Source organism: Gallinula chloropus (genome assembly GCF_964237585.1).
Source record: "Gallinula chloropus genome assembly, chromosome: 3".
Classification (NCBI taxonomy): Eukaryota; Metazoa; Chordata; class Aves; order Gruiformes; family Rallidae; genus Gallinula; species Gallinula chloropus.
This window is the reverse complement of record NC_140087.1, coordinates 50864670-50881652: the sequence shown is the minus strand read 5'-3', so window position 1 is coordinate 50881652 and position 16983 is coordinate 50864670. Positions and strand designations below refer to the sequence as shown.

The 16983-nt window shown below is 38.9% G+C and overlaps 1 protein-coding gene across 1 annotated transcript in view; it reads right to left on the bottom strand.

Moving 5' to 3' along the window:
- Positions 1–16983, bottom strand: part of LTBP1 (latent transforming growth factor beta binding protein 1) — a gene marked incomplete at both ends in the record, with an annotated part of 202344 nt that overhangs the window by 129172 nt on the left and 56189 nt on the right. The window contains one exon of the mRNA XM_084262367.1: positions 15276–15451. Coding sequence (XP_084118493.1) covers positions 15276–15451 — 176 coding nt within the window. The remainder of the gene's footprint in view (positions 1–15275; positions 15452–16983) is intronic.

The following is a 16983-nucleotide window of genomic DNA, read 5'->3' as shown; positions in this document are numbered from 1 at the left end:
TTTATATGTATCTTTTCCTAGAAAAGCCCAAACCATTTTATATTTTATATTTTCAGATGGTTTAATAACATTTTTCCTTTAGGATGTGATCTAATTAAAAAAACATGGTTAGTTGAGTCACAAAAGTCAGTCCTGCCTACACTGTAAAACACAGTATTGGGGGACCCACATAAGTTTTCCAGCTTAGCTAAAATATAAAATAAAAATATATTAGTCTTTACCACTGTAGATGGAACTAAACCATGACTTAGTTCTCCTTTTAGTATTCTATATTACATTGTTGAATGCTGAGGTATAGCAAAATTTGTGCACAATATTTATAATTTTTATCACATAGTTAGATGTTACCACGAAAATTCTGTAGCATAACTTTTTTGGAAGAAGAGGTGCTTTAGTATGAGCCTGAATGGAAACTGTATGTTTGCTTCTCACCCCTTGTGGGTGAGAAAATGTTAGCATCTAAGTCTAGGAGCGACAACATAGGAAGAACAGTTGAGCAGTACCTTCAAAAACACAGGCCAGTATGTACAGAAGTATAGACTATCCATTAAAGAATATGTAAATTCAGCTTTTCAGGGAAGTTAGAAGCGTAAAAACCAACACGATGTAAGCCAAAACACCTACAAATATTCAAATCATTATTCACCAATGCTTGTACTATAAAACAAATTCAATTCACACCAATATACCTGCTTTACAAGTTATAAGGAGATAGAAATACGACAGCTTCATGTTCTTTCAACATATCAGAAGATTTTCTCCATCTGTCTCAAATTTATGAAAACTATAATGAAACTATTCTTTTCTTCTCCTTGCTAAGCAGGACACAGCCTTTAACTTACTCCGTTCCTCCGGAGACATTTAGGACATAGTAATGGCCTCCAAGATGAAAACTGACCAGCGTATGACAAGGTGGTTCAAGGCAGAGCCATTATCTTCATCCTCCTCTGTAGTTGTACCTAAGTAGACAGCACTATCCTCATGCATCCTCAGGTTTAGGGACCTTAACATGCAGATTGGAACTGAAAACAGACTACAAATCCTTCTCCTAAAAGAAGCTTTTCTTAGACTTCCTTGAATCCTCTCCCTTTTTTCTCTCCTGTAGTTTCTCCCATACACACACTTCTATCAAAGGTGAGTTGATTGAATTCTGAGTGAGAAACTATATCCTTTGATACCTGGTACCAAAGAGTTTTGCTGTTTGGGATTGATTCTAAAAGCCACAATTTCAAACTGGAAAAAAGTCCATTAATACTATAAGCCTCGATCTTTTTTGGTTCTGGGCTAGTTCATATTAAAGAAGGACATGAGGTAGCATACAAATTATTTAAACTCCAGAAGCTTTACTGATGATGTCACTGCGACATAGACATGACAAAATCTGCAACTTAGATTACCTCAAATTCATTTCTGGGAAAAACAATGATGGTGCTACATCTCTGCAACATACGTGGAATCATTAATTTTTTTTATATCTGTATTTATAGACAAAACTGTATCATAAACTCTTCAAAACAGATTTTAAAAGTGGAAATGAAACACCTCACTCTGCTCTTAAGTATAACACCAGACTGAAAAACTACAAATGTGAGACCAGATAAATAAATGAGCCTAATGAAAGACAACAATAGCAGAAGATACAAACACAAAACAAAATAGCACAGCTACTGAAAAAATGGCAAAATTAGAGATAAATCCATATTGCTGTTTCAATAAACATAGGACAATTGGGATTACTGGCTAAAGCTTCATCCCTGAGCTAGGCAGCAAATTCTCAAGAAGGGTGATCAGCCAGCTGCTACATCACCCTGCCTCACAGTCCAGGCTCACTCAGAGATACATTTGTCAAAGGAGATCAGTGGAAGAATGTACCCATAATTTCCAAAATCTTTGGAAGTCTCTTTCTTGAGCCAGATTTTTTTTTTTAAAAGATAGATGCTGGGTAAAGTGATGGAATTTTAGCTGAAAACTGGCATCACATGCATCTGATTTTCTTTCCATCTCTCTAAGTCGCTGTGACATAGCATTATGAACACAAGTTCCTGCTGTGATAAATTTATGAGTTAGCAACAACTGCAGGAGAAATGGAAAATATAAGCAAAAGGATTTCTTCATAGAATCCCTTCTGCTCCCACTGTCCATCAGGACAAACTGATTTATTTTTATTTTTTTGCATTAGCAGAAAAGTTGAATGAGTTAAGGCAGGTGGCAGGTGTTAGGTTCACATGGTCACAACAGCTCACACAGAGCTGTAGAAGGGGAGAGCTTCCTTCTCAGGCTCCTCGGTCTCTTTGTCTGTTACGCTACTCAGCCTTCATTTCTTTCTAGAAGAATTTCTATAAACCCATTTTTTTTTCTTGCTTTTACGGCTGCCCTCTCAGCTTCAGCATTCTGCAAAGATTTAACTAGACAGTATTCAATAGCTGTAGTGGATCTCAGAAGATTTGTGGCATGTCCCTGTTTTGTGGGAAAACAATGGGCTAGCAACACAAGTGAAAACAGAACTGGTATTCAGCTATGACTACTACACTGTACTGTCTCAAAGGTCAAGTGGGGCAAAGAGAAGAAAATATTTCAATGTGTTGAAAAAATTACTGTGTGTATGATGTTTTGTGTTTCACAGTGATCTAATCAAAAGGATTCACAATAGATGAATCCTTGTGCCTACTTCTCCCACAATCTTTCTTTCAGAAGGGGTTGTGTTTTTTTTAATACCTTCTTCACTTTTGACAAATCTTGTCAGGAAAGACAAGAAAAAAACAAACTGCAGGCTTTCCATTATTACCTCCAAGAATGATATACACAACTCTGTTTTTCATGACACCCTACCTCTGCAGTGAACCCCATATGTTTGCAGATGTGTATCTACACAAAATGTCATCACACCTGAATATTATATCTTAAAACTATATTCTCTTCCCAAAGGCAATAGATTTTCTCAGAAAATTTCCTATTTTCAAATGATAACCACGATGCATGAGGTGTACTTTGGAATGAAAATTTGTCTTCTCAAATCAAAGCCAATAAACTTTTAAATGGCAAATAGATTCAACATTTTTAATTCTCAGATAACCAACTCCCTCTCTTTTTTTCTAAATTAAATGCTGACAGGAAAAAAAGGGAAGAAACAGAAGGAAATTACTTATTTCCTAAAACAGGGATCTCCCAGTTATTTCACCAGTCCACCTGATTTAGTCCTCACTATTAGATATGCTTGTTCAGCCAAAAGGAAAGCTGACATTGTAGAAAAATCAACCACGTAAGTAACACAGTTAAAACTTTTAGAGCTATTGTTGAATGACCTTTTTACACTTTTGACTATATATGAGGAAGTCTTATCACCATAGTCATAAATTTAAAACAAACCAATCCCCAAAACCTAATTCCCAAAGGTCAGAACAAGTTGAAACTTAGCTGTCATGCACCTTAGGTTTATCAACATCTGGAAGATCTACTAACGCTAAGAGCTAAGGAGATAAATAAAATAAATATGAAAGAGGGGTAGAAAGGGGGGATGGGGAGGTACAAAGGGAGAGAGCAAGGCGGGGGGAAGGAGAGGGGGAGGGAAGAGAGAGAGAGATAAAAACACACTAGATTCACATACAGACCAGAGACAGACCCTCTCCAAATTTTAAATTGCACATTGAGAAGAACACAGCTCTTGATAGCCATAGACAGGACTGGAAGACATTCTGAGAGATCATCTAATCTCTTCTTTTTCCCCAACATAGGATGAAACAGCAGCATTACATAAAAAACAGTTTGTCCAAGTTATTCTCCAAACCCCTCTACCATGCTGATTCCACAGCCTCCCTAATGAACCTATTCCAGTGCTTTGGCCTCTCATTATAATGATATTCCTAATACCTAGTCCACATTTCACCTGTTGCAGTTCAAGCATATTATCACCCTGTCTTATCAACAGCAAACCGATGAAATCTTATTCCTCTGTGGATCAATTTCTAACATATATGAAGACTGTTACCGCAAATCTCCATCAGTCTCATTTTCTTCAGACCAAAACCCTCTGAACAGGTCTAATAAGCACTGGGGAGAGCAGCAGAAGTACTTAACACTGCATAAATAAAATGCTTTGGTTAGTGTAACTTATTTTTCTCCCCCAACAGTGCCCTATGGATACTTCACACTCAGAACCAGTCTACAGGCTAGGACGAAGGGGTGCAGATCTCCCACATCCCTTTCTCATCCGTTCATATGGAGGTCACCCCAGTGAAGTGAATGTGGAACATTCCCTACATGACTGTAGCAGGACTGAATTCAGCCCTTCCTCTGCTCTGAGCATGGGAGTAAAACTTTTTGCATTCAGACCTCGCCATCTGAAAACTAGGCAGAACATGAGCCTTATTCTTTCTGTAACAGTCACAAGCACAAACAAGTCTGAAAACTACACGGACTCAAAAAGGCAAGGCACAGTTGCTGGGTAATTTAATTTTTGGCTTCAATATACAATGCCTATTTTCAGGTAGGGCAGTTCACCTTTGCTCCCAGAAACTTTGCTGCAATGCACTTGCCCACCTTACACCTGGTTGTCTTTTCACAAGCATTGGGAGAAATTAGACATTAGAAATCAAAAATAAGATGACCCAGCTTTATTTCATCCAAGATCCAACAATGCCTTCTCTGATGTACTCCCCACCGATCTGCATGAGGTGAGGTGTATGTGTGCATATCCACTCAAACATTTTGAGAAAGAAGGCAGAATAGTATGTCAAGCTGTACTGTATTTACCAGTTGAGAGAGCTACACACTCCTGACATAATTAATTCCAGCACACGTTCTACTTACTTTTTATAACTCCCTATTTTTTGTTGTATTTGTATGATCTTACAGGTATTTCATCAGTTAATGTAGCTCAGCCTTTGGTATTGTGTCACTTTTCAAGTACTCAGTTCTGTTGCTGCTGTACAAACTAACGGAGCTGTTCCAAGAGCTATTACACACACTTCTACATACACCTGTTTCTAACTCTAGTCATGTCACTACATCTTCCTCCTACCACAGTCTTCTCCCTTCAGTCTGAAATGAGCTCTCAAGCTTATTGCTTCTATTGTACTCTTGTTTCTTCACCTTTTTAGGCCCTGCTTGCTTCTTCAGTAACCTTGACATACAGGCAAAAAAAAAAAAAATCCAGAAGAATCAATGCTTCTAAGGGAAGAAATAATATAACTGAAAAGAAGGTATCTGCTAAAGCCTTTTTCCTTCCTGATTATCACAGGGACACAATCTGCCACAGCAGAGAGAGACTTCTGCTACACACACACCAACATCACCCCCAAATAAAATAAAAATGCTGTTATATCCTAGGAGAGGCAAGTAACCCACTCCTCAGTTCTAAATTTCACTTTAAGATACATATGAAGGTAAACTTTATTATCTGAAGCAATTTACTTCAGCAAAACTTGCCCCATTCAAGTAGTTGTCTTCACAGATGAGCAGATTCTGAGAAACCCTCTGCTGTCTACAGCACTGGCTTGTTGTGTTTTCTTTTATATGGATGGCTGTCACTTCAGCATCATAGGAGCATATGCACAAGCACAGAGATACTTTTGAAAGACATTCATAATTATATTTACATGCACCCCAGGAGCCATTGGCTGATAAATTCTCTTACTAACACAGCCTTTTTAGACCAAGTCAGGGAATTCACAGTAATTAGAATATTTATTTTGTCCCATGAAAATGCATAGCATACAAATCACAGAGATTTGAAACCTGAGATTTCAATGACCTTTTGCCTTGTCTTTTTTACCACTACAAAGCAATAGGCAATCCTCAGGTAACAAACATCCTATCTTTAACTACAGCTATTTTGCATGCTTTGGTAGTAAGAAATACAACTATTGTTTCTCTTCACACAGTTTAGAATGTTCCAGAAAAATATAGCAACCCAAATAAATTTAGACTGCAATGTGGTTTGAGATGTCTGACAGAATGGCCTCAATTCTGAGCAATTAAATTTATTGGGGTATAATTCTTGTAATCTGGTGTTTGTTTTAAAGGAATTACATGTAGACTAGATCCACAAATGGATACAATGCTAAAAAGCTTAAATTTTACCCTTGAGTTAGACCACTAATCAGTCTGAGGTCTCTTGTACAAGGGATGAGAGAAGTTAATTGCAGGGAGCAAGCAGCCTAACCAGCACACTGAACAGGAATGTGCCCAACCCATTAAACAGGAAACGCTGTGGACATAAGACTGCTTAGTTCAAATCCTTTTAGGGCTCAGACACATTTCTTTGAGGAACTGGGTGACTCTTCACTGCAGCTGCATTCCAAACCCCACCATTACTATGCTAGAGCACTCCTTAGGGTGCTTACTCCTGCAAGAGAGTTTAAGAAGGCTCAAGGTACTTCTAAAGACAGGCAGGGAGACAAGTGTTTCTGCTGTAGGTCTGGGTGAGAATTAAGCAAAATATTAGCATCCAGATGGCTGGTTGTCTTCAGAGCAAAATGCTTCTACTGAAACAGAAGTTCAAGCCTTTTCAAAAGTCTCATGCTTGAAAGTTCATATTCATGCTTTATTCATATTCATTCAGATTTGCAGCTGGAGACAACTCCAGCTGTAAGGAACCCATCACAGGATTCAGATCTATGAGCCTTTTTTAACTTAGATTCTCGGGAACCTAAAACCTGTTGGGACACAAAAGGCTTTCAACTTGAGGGATGGAAGAACAAAAGCCAAAAAGACACATTGAGACATAGACAACTGTCTTTACATCTAGGACAGAAAGCCATTCTACACAATGTTCATCTTAGCCGTAATGAAGCAGCAATGGCTTCAAAATCCTGCACGTGCATCTTCTCACCGATGGAGGCTGCTGCAGATACTACTGCAGGAGTTGCACAATCAGATAGTGAAGCACCTTTACACATAAATTTACAGCCATACAGGAGGTCAGGTGGGCAAAGACAAACACAGGTTATTAATGCCATTGACACTTTGGTATTACCAGCTAAGTACAGCTGCTACTGTCTACTTTGTCAACAGGACTCTTCCAAGAAGGTTTAAATGAGGCCTTTATATTCCTGTTCTAATCGGAAATTATACAATTTGCCTACAGTAATTATCTAGGCTCCTTTCACAATCAAGGCAATAGACTTTACCCTGCCCTGTGATAGTATTATGAAAGTGCAAGTAGTTATTTCTTTAGAAAATAAGTTCCTGAAATAGACAGAAGTTTCCCACTCCATGGGTACATGACTCCCTTAAATGAGAAACCAAGCATTAGGTGCAACACTCTGAAAGTGGTTACCATTTCCAGGAAGAATAGGGAATAAAAATTACATGAATATTACCTTACTGTGTCTATTCATTTAACATTCCATTTCCTGAAAGGAAGCAACCAAAAAGCACTAAGGAAGTCAACAAACTGTAAACAGTGACAAAGGATAGAACGTCATGGAATTAAGTTATAAATGAACATAGCCCTCTCCACATGCTGAATCACCATTAAAAATCTCTCTCAGCACTGCCTGAAGCCAAGATCTTTTTTTCTTTTAATTTTCTGAAAGGGGAAAAAATGATGACAGCAATAGGGCTATTGCTGGTTCTGAAATCTCAGTAACACTGGGTATATGAAAGAATCTTCTTGCGGTACTCTTTTTGTCAACATTTGTTCATTCCTTCTGGCATGGGCAACGGCACTGACATCAGAGAAGGGGACTTTCACATCTCCTGAGTAAAACCAGACTTAGCTACTTGCAACAGTCCGAACCAATTCTTGCTTACAGAGACCTGTATCACAGCAACTCTGGAATTAGTCTGGCTAAGGGACTTTTAATGTTTAATTGTGTGGGTTCAATCAGTCTCTATATCCAGCTAAATTACAATTTTTCAAACACGTCATAGAGGTTTTCCCCTACAGAATTTTCTGGAAAGCCTCTTCTCTTTCTTCTTGAGAAATCTTTGTGTTTAGAGCCAATTCTCTTTCATCACAGCAGTGGAAATGCATTTGTCTCAGTCTGTGTTTTCCCCTAACTATAACACGTTTTGAACTGATTTTAATTCTTGTTTGCCAGATCACCGATCTGTTTTTCCAACGTTTTTTCCCCACACTGCTGTTTATCAGTCTTGGCCTCAGCGTTTTAAAGTGGAGAGATGATCATTCATTTTTGGGTGAATGCAACATTTAAATTAGTTCCTTTAAAAGCACCAGCAGCCTTTGCCTGTCACGCAGACATTCAATTACTGGCGAGCTCAGGGCCATAAAATCTTTTCAGAGTCCAAAGAGAAAAATACAGTACTTTTTTGGGGTGTGTTGATTTACTGGCCTCCTCAGTACCCTTTATGGATACACAAACAACCACAGAGGCAGTTTAGAAAGGGTATTTTTTTAAATGCCTGCAGCTATAGTATATGGAAAGAAGCCATTTGTGTTTATACAGAGTTGTTCTGGCTGTCTCCAAGGATTTCAAAGAACTCCGCTTTTTTGCAATTGCTAACTAAACTATGTTCACTTGCTAAAATTGGTTTTGTTTTTTTCTAGAATTTTTCACTCCTTTTTTAAAAGCAAATTCAAAGTATGTGTGCTGCTTGATTTGATAGCGTTAACTGCATTAGTGTGAATCTAGTTAAGCCACTTAATTAATATCTGGAGTTTAGCCTCTTGTTTCCAAGTCTCACTGGAATCAAATGCAAACTTTAAATGTCTGTTATGAACCATGATGTTTTTCAACAGCAGTATAGGCAGTATGGGTAACGCTTTTAAATGAGAGGAAAAGGATGCTTCACTAAAATTGTTTGGGTTTTGGAATCAAAAAAGCCACACTGCTGCTTAACCCTAATGCTGACTGCACCTTTTTTTTTTTCTTAAATGTTTTAGAATGTCTCTGCAAAACCCCCCCTTGTCCCTTGAAGGGGATCAAAGGTTTTGAACACACATGCAAGTGTTTTGCATTTAAGAAAACAAACAAACAAAAATCCCTGACATTTATACACTTACCCCATTCCCTTATTTGTATTTGTTATGTACAACTTCAGGAGCATGACATGAATTTCAGGTCCCATGAGTGACTGAGGATACTTTGACTCTTAATTCTCTCCAAATAGACTGTGTCCCGATTTTTCAGTTAGTTCTGCTTGTTAGTCTTCTAACTATTCATTCTCTTCTTATCCAACTCATTCTGCTGCCTATTCCCTGCTTAAGCTTTTACCTCCAAATTTTCCAAACCTTCTCTTTAGAAATGTCACCAGTGTTCAACTCTAGTATCCACACATACATAGAGGTGGGCAGAAGTTACAAGGAACACAAGGCAATGCTCTAGTTAATAGAAAACAGTGAGAGAATTATTGTGCTGTTTATGCAGAATTGTTCCACAAACAAACGCCAAGAAGAGTGGAAAGAATATCTGACCCACTGAAGACCTGAGGAAGCATCTCCCCTGAAGTCAACAGACACTGAATTGCAGTAGTGTCAAATCATACGGATATATTTACATGGAACACATGTCATCTCTCTTATGCACTTTTTTAAAAAATAAGAGTTATGCATTTTACAGATGTTTACCTGTACTTATTGATGAGGAAATACTATTATGATGATGTAAGTGTCATGTAGGGAAGTCAGAATGGTGCAATTTCACAAAAATGGTTTAAATTGGAATTTCAAAGCAACACCTGGTTTTGTTTAAATCAGCCTATGAAGTCAGTGAAACCAGAATGTGTAAATTATGTATGAGCTTAAAAAAAGAGCTTCTCTAAGTTATTGATGTACTATGCTTCCAATAGTAGGAAAGCTATTGTTATGCTGAGAGTATTCTGCACATTACAGTTCTAAGTGGTAGGACATCTTCTTCCTCATTAATCTTATTTAATATATAAAAACATATGCAATAATGTTGTCAAATGAAACAATATACTGTAATGATAATTAGAACAGTTACATGACTTTCATGATTGTTTCAACTTCGTCTGTACTCAAGGATTTAAGTGCTTCCCACAGAACCATGTGAATTCTAGAAGCCTAATACCCATATGCACACATATTGTCCAACTTCATGCCACAACACACACAACTAAGCTATAGTAGGGTGCTACAAGCCAGTATTCACTAACCACTGTGTAACCTGTATTAGTAAAATTTGAGATGTTTTCATTTTCTGCCTAAAGTAAGAGAGGAAACAAGTCTCCCTAATGCATTTTGCTAAAGGGCAAAAACCCCCCATCTACCTAAAGAAAACAAAGAAGTCCTCCATGGTATTTAATTGTATAAACTTAAGACACAACTTCAATAGCAAACTTACATATATTTTGCATTGTCTTCCTGAATAAAGAGATTAGGCTCATTTCCCTTCTTAAACATAGCTTTATCCTTGGGATAACTTTGTTATATAAACACATGCTTTATTTACTTCACACAATGCTGTTCCAGCTGTGGGTAAGTGTTGTGGCTTTGCATGACAAGGTTCTGGTGAAGAAGGGGGGCTGCAGTGGTGGCTTCTGCAAGCAGCAGCTAGAAGCCTTCCCAAGGCTTGACCCCCTGCTGACCTAGGCTGAGCCAATCCGAGATGGTCACAGCGCCTCTGTGAATCATATTTAAGTGAAAAAAAATGGAGGCAACAACTTTTTGCTGCCAGAGAAGGGAATGAGAAGATTTAAGAAGATGCGGACACCAAGATCAGCGTAGAAGGGGGGGAGGAGGCGCTTCAAGTGCTGGAGGAGAGATTCCCCTGCAGCCCATGAAGAAGACCGTAGTAAAGCATGTTGTCCCCCTGCAGCCCATGGAAAATGATAGAATCATAAAATCATAGAATGTGTAAGGTTGGAAGGGACCTTTAGAGGTCATCTAGTGCAACCCCTTCTCCTGCAGTAAGCAGGGACTTCTTCACCAGATCAGGTCGCTCAGAGCCCCATCAAGCCTGACCTTGAGTATCTCCAGGGATGGGGACCTCCACTATGTCTCTGGCAACCTATTCCAGTGATCCACCACTCTCACATTTTTCCTAATATCCAAGCTAAATATCAAATTTTGAGTTTAAAACCATTAACCCTTGGCCTACTGCTACACGCCCTCATGAACAGTTCTTCCACAATTTCTTATAGGCACCTTTCAGGCTAAAAGACAGGAGAGCAGAGACCCCCTGCGGCCATGGAGAGACCCCATGCTGGAGCAGGTGGAGACAGATGGAAGACTCTGTGACCCACATTGGAACAGGCTCCTGGAAGGACCTCCAGCCACTAATGAATATATTTTCACAACACGCCTCTAAGAAATGGAAGTGATGGCATCACCACTGTATACACGAAGAATCGCAGCATAGTGAGGGGTGTGCACAACAGACAAACACCAACAACACTGGACAACTGATTTCAGAGGCAGAAACTCCACTTTTTCATCTCAATGGGCAAAATGCACAATGCCACTAAAAACTAGCCCTCAGTCACCTCAGGCTGGAAAATGAGGTGTGTATTTAAATGCGTTTTCTGAAGAGCCAATTAATACCAGAAGTAGGTAAGAGTGAAACAGAACTTCGTAGTCTCTTACTGCAGTAATAAGAAATTCTCACAATAATTGTGGTGAAAGGAAGTTCAGAAAGCACTTAATAAGCAAATTCTAAACTGAACATCATAAACTTGCACATTTTAGACCAACAAAAGCAGCACAGAATCCCTTTAGTTTTCAACATTACATTTGTGAAGCCAGGGAGGTCAGCACTGATATGCTCACACTGACTAGTGGCTACTATTTAATGGTGCCATTAAAAGAGTAATGTAAAATGCCTGAGGTAGATAGACCTGAATTACTGAAAGTATCATCTTCCTACTGTTTTGTAGACTACTAGGTCGCAAACAGAATTTTGCAGTTGATATTTCTGTGCTAATGCCCTTGTTACTGTTACACTCTTAGAGGATTTTTCACCATGAGGTTTTGAATATTCAGGCACGTTATAGAAGTGTGCCCATATGTACTTTTAAGAAAGCAAAATGTATCCCTTGAGAATTACTCAGAGCTTATGGTGAGCTTATATAAGGCAGGCTATTTGGCTGGCTTCACCTACATGTTTAAGCATTTTTGATGTTTACATTGCAAACATTGAGATTCACATGACCTCATCCTTTTCAGTTTTTCTTTGCTGATCATATCATTTTCACTGCAGGCTTATTTTCATCACTATACATGCAATATTCCTACTGGTGCTAAACCACATTTATATTTTTTCTGCAGCTGTCAGCCTATCCAACATGAGCTATTTTCATTTGCTTGAGCAAATGAGGCTCTGAATTTCCAAAGCCTTATCCCTTAATATTTGGTAATTCTGCACAAAGATATCTGAAGATTAATTTGCAGTAGCTTAAATAAATTAAATAGAACCAGATAGATGTTTACAGTGTCATAACTTTAACAACAGATGATTTAGAAGCATGCAAACAGAAGAGCATTTCATCTCTAAAGACAACCACTTTAAAATTATACAGTGCCATATTTATGGGTCCTGATTTTTTTCTCTCTTTCTGTACTGGACATGGTATGAGCCCTTTGAAAAAAGCAATATATATAAGGCCATATAACTAAAACCATATTACAATACTAGGCATAAGGAAACAGAATTAATTATGGAGTAAAACTGTGACCATTCTGAAAATTTGAATGAGTCAGTGAATTAATAAAAGTCTTAGCTCAACTTCTTCAGAAGTTGCAATCACTGACTTCCTCCTCCTCACAAACGTAGAAGCGGAGGCAAATCAGGTAAAGTGATCCTTTCTAGGCTGCTCAAAAGCCCAGTATCAGAAATTTCAACACCAAATAACTTCAGACATAGTCCTACATTTTACCTCTGAGGCAACACTTAAGTCACAGCAGATCTTATCAGGCCATGAAAACTCCGTGTCCTTAGAGTGTTTTAGGAATTATAGGTCTTCCAGTAAGGGTAGAATGTTTTACTAGCACACTGCTCTCTGGGGGGCTTCTTAGAGAATTTGATAACAAAGACCCTATGTCTTCATGTCTTAGGTGTTCTTCTCTTAGCCATGTCCCTCAGAGTACTGTAATTAATAGATGAGCTCCAACAAACTATGAAGAGCTAGAAACACTGGCTCTTTCATCTTAAAGTATGCTACAAAAGAAGAAAAAAAAATCTCACATAAACCATTCATTTAGTGGCGGCTTGGTACTTTCAGGCAACACTGAGTGTATCAAAGGTGAATTGACTCAAAAAGCCTGAAAGAAGAATCCAACCAGTACTGGGAGAACTATACAACATGGCATTTATATACTTTGTCAGAAGAGAGGGACACAATACAATCCTGTGGCCAATAATATCTCATTTCGAGGAAAAATATAGCTGGCTGGAAGAAAAGTAATGGTATCTTATTTGCAAAAGGGACTAGTGGTTGATGTTGACAATGTGATTAAATATAATTTTTAAATTTCTAAGAAAGGGATGAAGTGCTTTGCAAGCAGTTTACTTCACCACTCTGAAAGTGTTAATCAAAAAGCCCTCCAGCTACACCTGGTTCTTCCCATTAGGGCCAAGATTCTAATTAACTATGAGGAAAAGGAAGCAGAGGTTTGCATTTAAGTATAAATGGACAGATCATAAAGATATACAATGCAGAAATGCAAAGATACTCAAAGAAATCATATTTAGAGATTTAGAAGGAAACGTTCTTCCCTAAATCCCTAGAACAACATATTTCTCTGTGCTACATCAGAGGAAGCCCATCAGGAGACTGCAAGTACCTTAGGTCTCCGCATTAATCAGCCAATTATTTAACTGTGGGAACTTTTCTCCAAATCAAACCAGCAGACGCTCTGTAATACCTAACCCATAATTCATCAAGGTCTTCATCTTTTAAGCCAAAACTTGTCCTCAAGCTCCCAACACAAGGAGGCATGAGCCAAGGCCACAAGCTGGGCACCTACACAATCCTTTTTTTATAAGTATGAAGCAGAAACTCTCATGCAGCCTCCATACTGTGCAGAAGTTCATAAACACATAATAAATTAAATATAGAGAAAAACAGTCACCAGTGAGACCACAATCCTGGACTCCAGCTTTACAAGAAGTGTATCCATCATACTAAAGGGAACCATCTACAGTGCCTGACTACACTCATGGTTATGGCTAGTCTAGCAAGTGTTCACAAAGCACCTTTTATCTGAAGCAATGTCCTAGTTTTCAGCCAGGACAGCCGACCCAAACTAGCCAAAGTGGTATTCCATACCATATGGCATTATTGGCAGTTTCTAAGAGGGAAGCTGCCAGGAAGGGCTTGCCACAGTTTGCCAATCAGGTTGGGCAGTGACCAAATTGTATTGTGTATCACCCATTTTGTATATTCTTTTGTAAGTATTATTGTTGATATTTCCCTCTTCCTTTGCTCTTCTAGTTGTTGTTTAACCTGGTCATCAGCTAAAACAACCACACAGCCCTTTCCTGCCCAGTGGGAGAAAAATAGTTTAACTTGTGGGTTGAGATAAAGACTGTTTAATAGGGCAAAAAAGGAAGGTACTACTAACAATAAGAGAAGAATATACAAAACAGGTGATGTACAGCACAACTGCTCACCATCTGAAGCCAATGCTCAGCTAGTTCCTAAGCCACACCAACTTCCTGCCAACCCCATTATATACTGGGTATAGTTCCAGATGGTATGAAATATCCCTGTGGCCAGTTTGGATCATCTGTCCTGGTTGTGTCCCTTCCCCGCTTCTTGGGCACACCCCACCTTCTGGCTGGCAGGGCAGTAGGAGAAGCTAAGAAGACCCCACTGCTTGGCAACAACTAATTAGTGTGTTATCACCATTATTCTCATCCTAAATCCAGAAGACAGCATTATACCAGCTGCTAGAATGAAAATTAACTATATCCCTGCCAAAACCAGGTTACTAGTAAACTGTCCTTCGCCCACACATTTTACCTTTTTCTTCCTACTCTCCTCCCCATCCCACCAGGGGATAAGAGGAGTGAGAAGCTTCATGGTGCTTAACTGCTCAATGGGGCTAAATCACAAGGAAAAACTATCATTTAGAAATAACATTATGAGATTCCAGCGGTGAATCAGGTTCAATTTTTTTATTCATCCAAGACATATGTTTTGCCTCTCAGCAGAATGCAGAATGCTGGAGCTAATTTATGATTGTTGTTGCTAATCTATGAACTATCTCATGTTTAAGTATTTTAACCTTTTTCAGTCTTTAAGTGTTACTGCAATTCAGGTGAACAAAAGAAACCTTCAAGATCTTAAAAAAAAGGAGTGGGTGTCCATTGTGGGGTGAAAGAAGGTAGTACACCTTTTACAGTTCTACTTACATTGAAAAGGTGATGCAAGTTGATCCTGGCCCAGTCTCAGTGGTAATGAGCCCTCGGTGGACTGTTCTCCCGAAATCACTTTTTTTACTGGATAATATTTGGGTTTGATTACATATTCCTGTGTTTGGCCATGATGAAGATTCATCATCAGTGTCTGAGACGAAAGGGGTATCATCCTGGTTTAGGGAAAAAAATAAAAATAGAAGAGACAGAATGATGTAAGAATTAATAAAGTAGACTTAGACTAGGAAACTTCTGGTAAAAAAATTAAAGACATTCATGTATACTCCAAGTTCTCAAAATATAATTTGGGAAACTCACTAGCTTCAAATTAAGCACCTGATTTTCCATGCATTTAACATTCTCATTGTCTTGATAGCTCAAAAAACACTTAAATAAAGACTATGGGTATTATATAACTTCTTTTTTGACACAGCAACAGTATCATGGACAGCTCAGAAAACAGGGAGGAATGGGAAAAAGTCCTCAAAATTATGAGTTGCAGCTCAACACTGTTAGCATACAAAGGCTTCCTGACTGGTCAGAGAAGTAGCAGTGCATTTAAACCTCTCTATCTCTTAGAACTGTCATTTCACACCCAGTACGTTAAGTAAAACCTAAGTCCAGCTGACACTGTCCCTCTGTTCCCAGAAACCCTACCATACCCCGTTCTTCACCCATAAAGCAGAGCAGTGCTCCTCTTCCCCTGTTTTCAACCTGTGTCCCATCTCACCAGGTCCATCTCTGTTTCCAGCTCCACATTACTTTCCCCATCCACATTCTTTTTGCCTGCACTACTGAACATCTGACAAATGTCCCATAACAACATGCCTTCTTTCACAACAATACTATTTCCTCTTCCTGTTAAAAAAGATGATTCCTTGAAGCTCACTGATTCTTAACTGCCAATCCCAGTTCCTTACTTGTATCGTTACCGATTCTTCCCTAAGAACTCAGTTTCTCGATGTAGAAGACCTTGACAACTTTCAAAACAAACTCCCTTCTCCCCCTCTCAAAACACGTGGTTATTTAGCCACCAGCAGCACTAGGAACCATTTCTTCACTAACAGACAAATTGGCTTTCACTCCATCACAGTGCTACCCAGCAGTAAACAAGGAAGCTAGCACATCACACAGCTGTTATTCACATGCAGTGAAACCATGAGCTGCTTTGGGGTCCTAGGCTGCACAGTTTCACTCCCTAGCAAATAATTAACAGCACACTTTCAAGTAATAAACCTACTAACAGCGTCTTCAAGAAGCTGTAGCTAGTGTAGGTCACATGATAGAGAACAGCATTCCTCAGAGTAGTACTCCTTAGTAACTGTGGCTACTAGGACTGCACTGTCCTTTGCTCAAATGAAAGCATAAAGACGGGGATACTGTAAGCCTCTTCCTTTCTTCTCAACTAAGGGTCTCTCATAAGTTAAAAAGTGGAGTAATGTGAAAGTTGTGAGCTTTGAAACAACCAGCCCTCAAAGAGACACAGTTCTGCTGGGTGAATAATTCATCTTGAGAGTAAGGCATGGGCCCTACATCACATAGGAGAGCTGAGCAGCACTTCCCCACAGTGGCAGGACTGAAGAGTTTCAGCTGAGTGAGAAGTTGGATGATTATTGCATTGTTTTCTGACATATGGAGCCTGAGCCAGCCCCTATCTCCAAAGCAATGTCTGATTCCTTAGTCATGTTATTCAAGGATGCTTAGG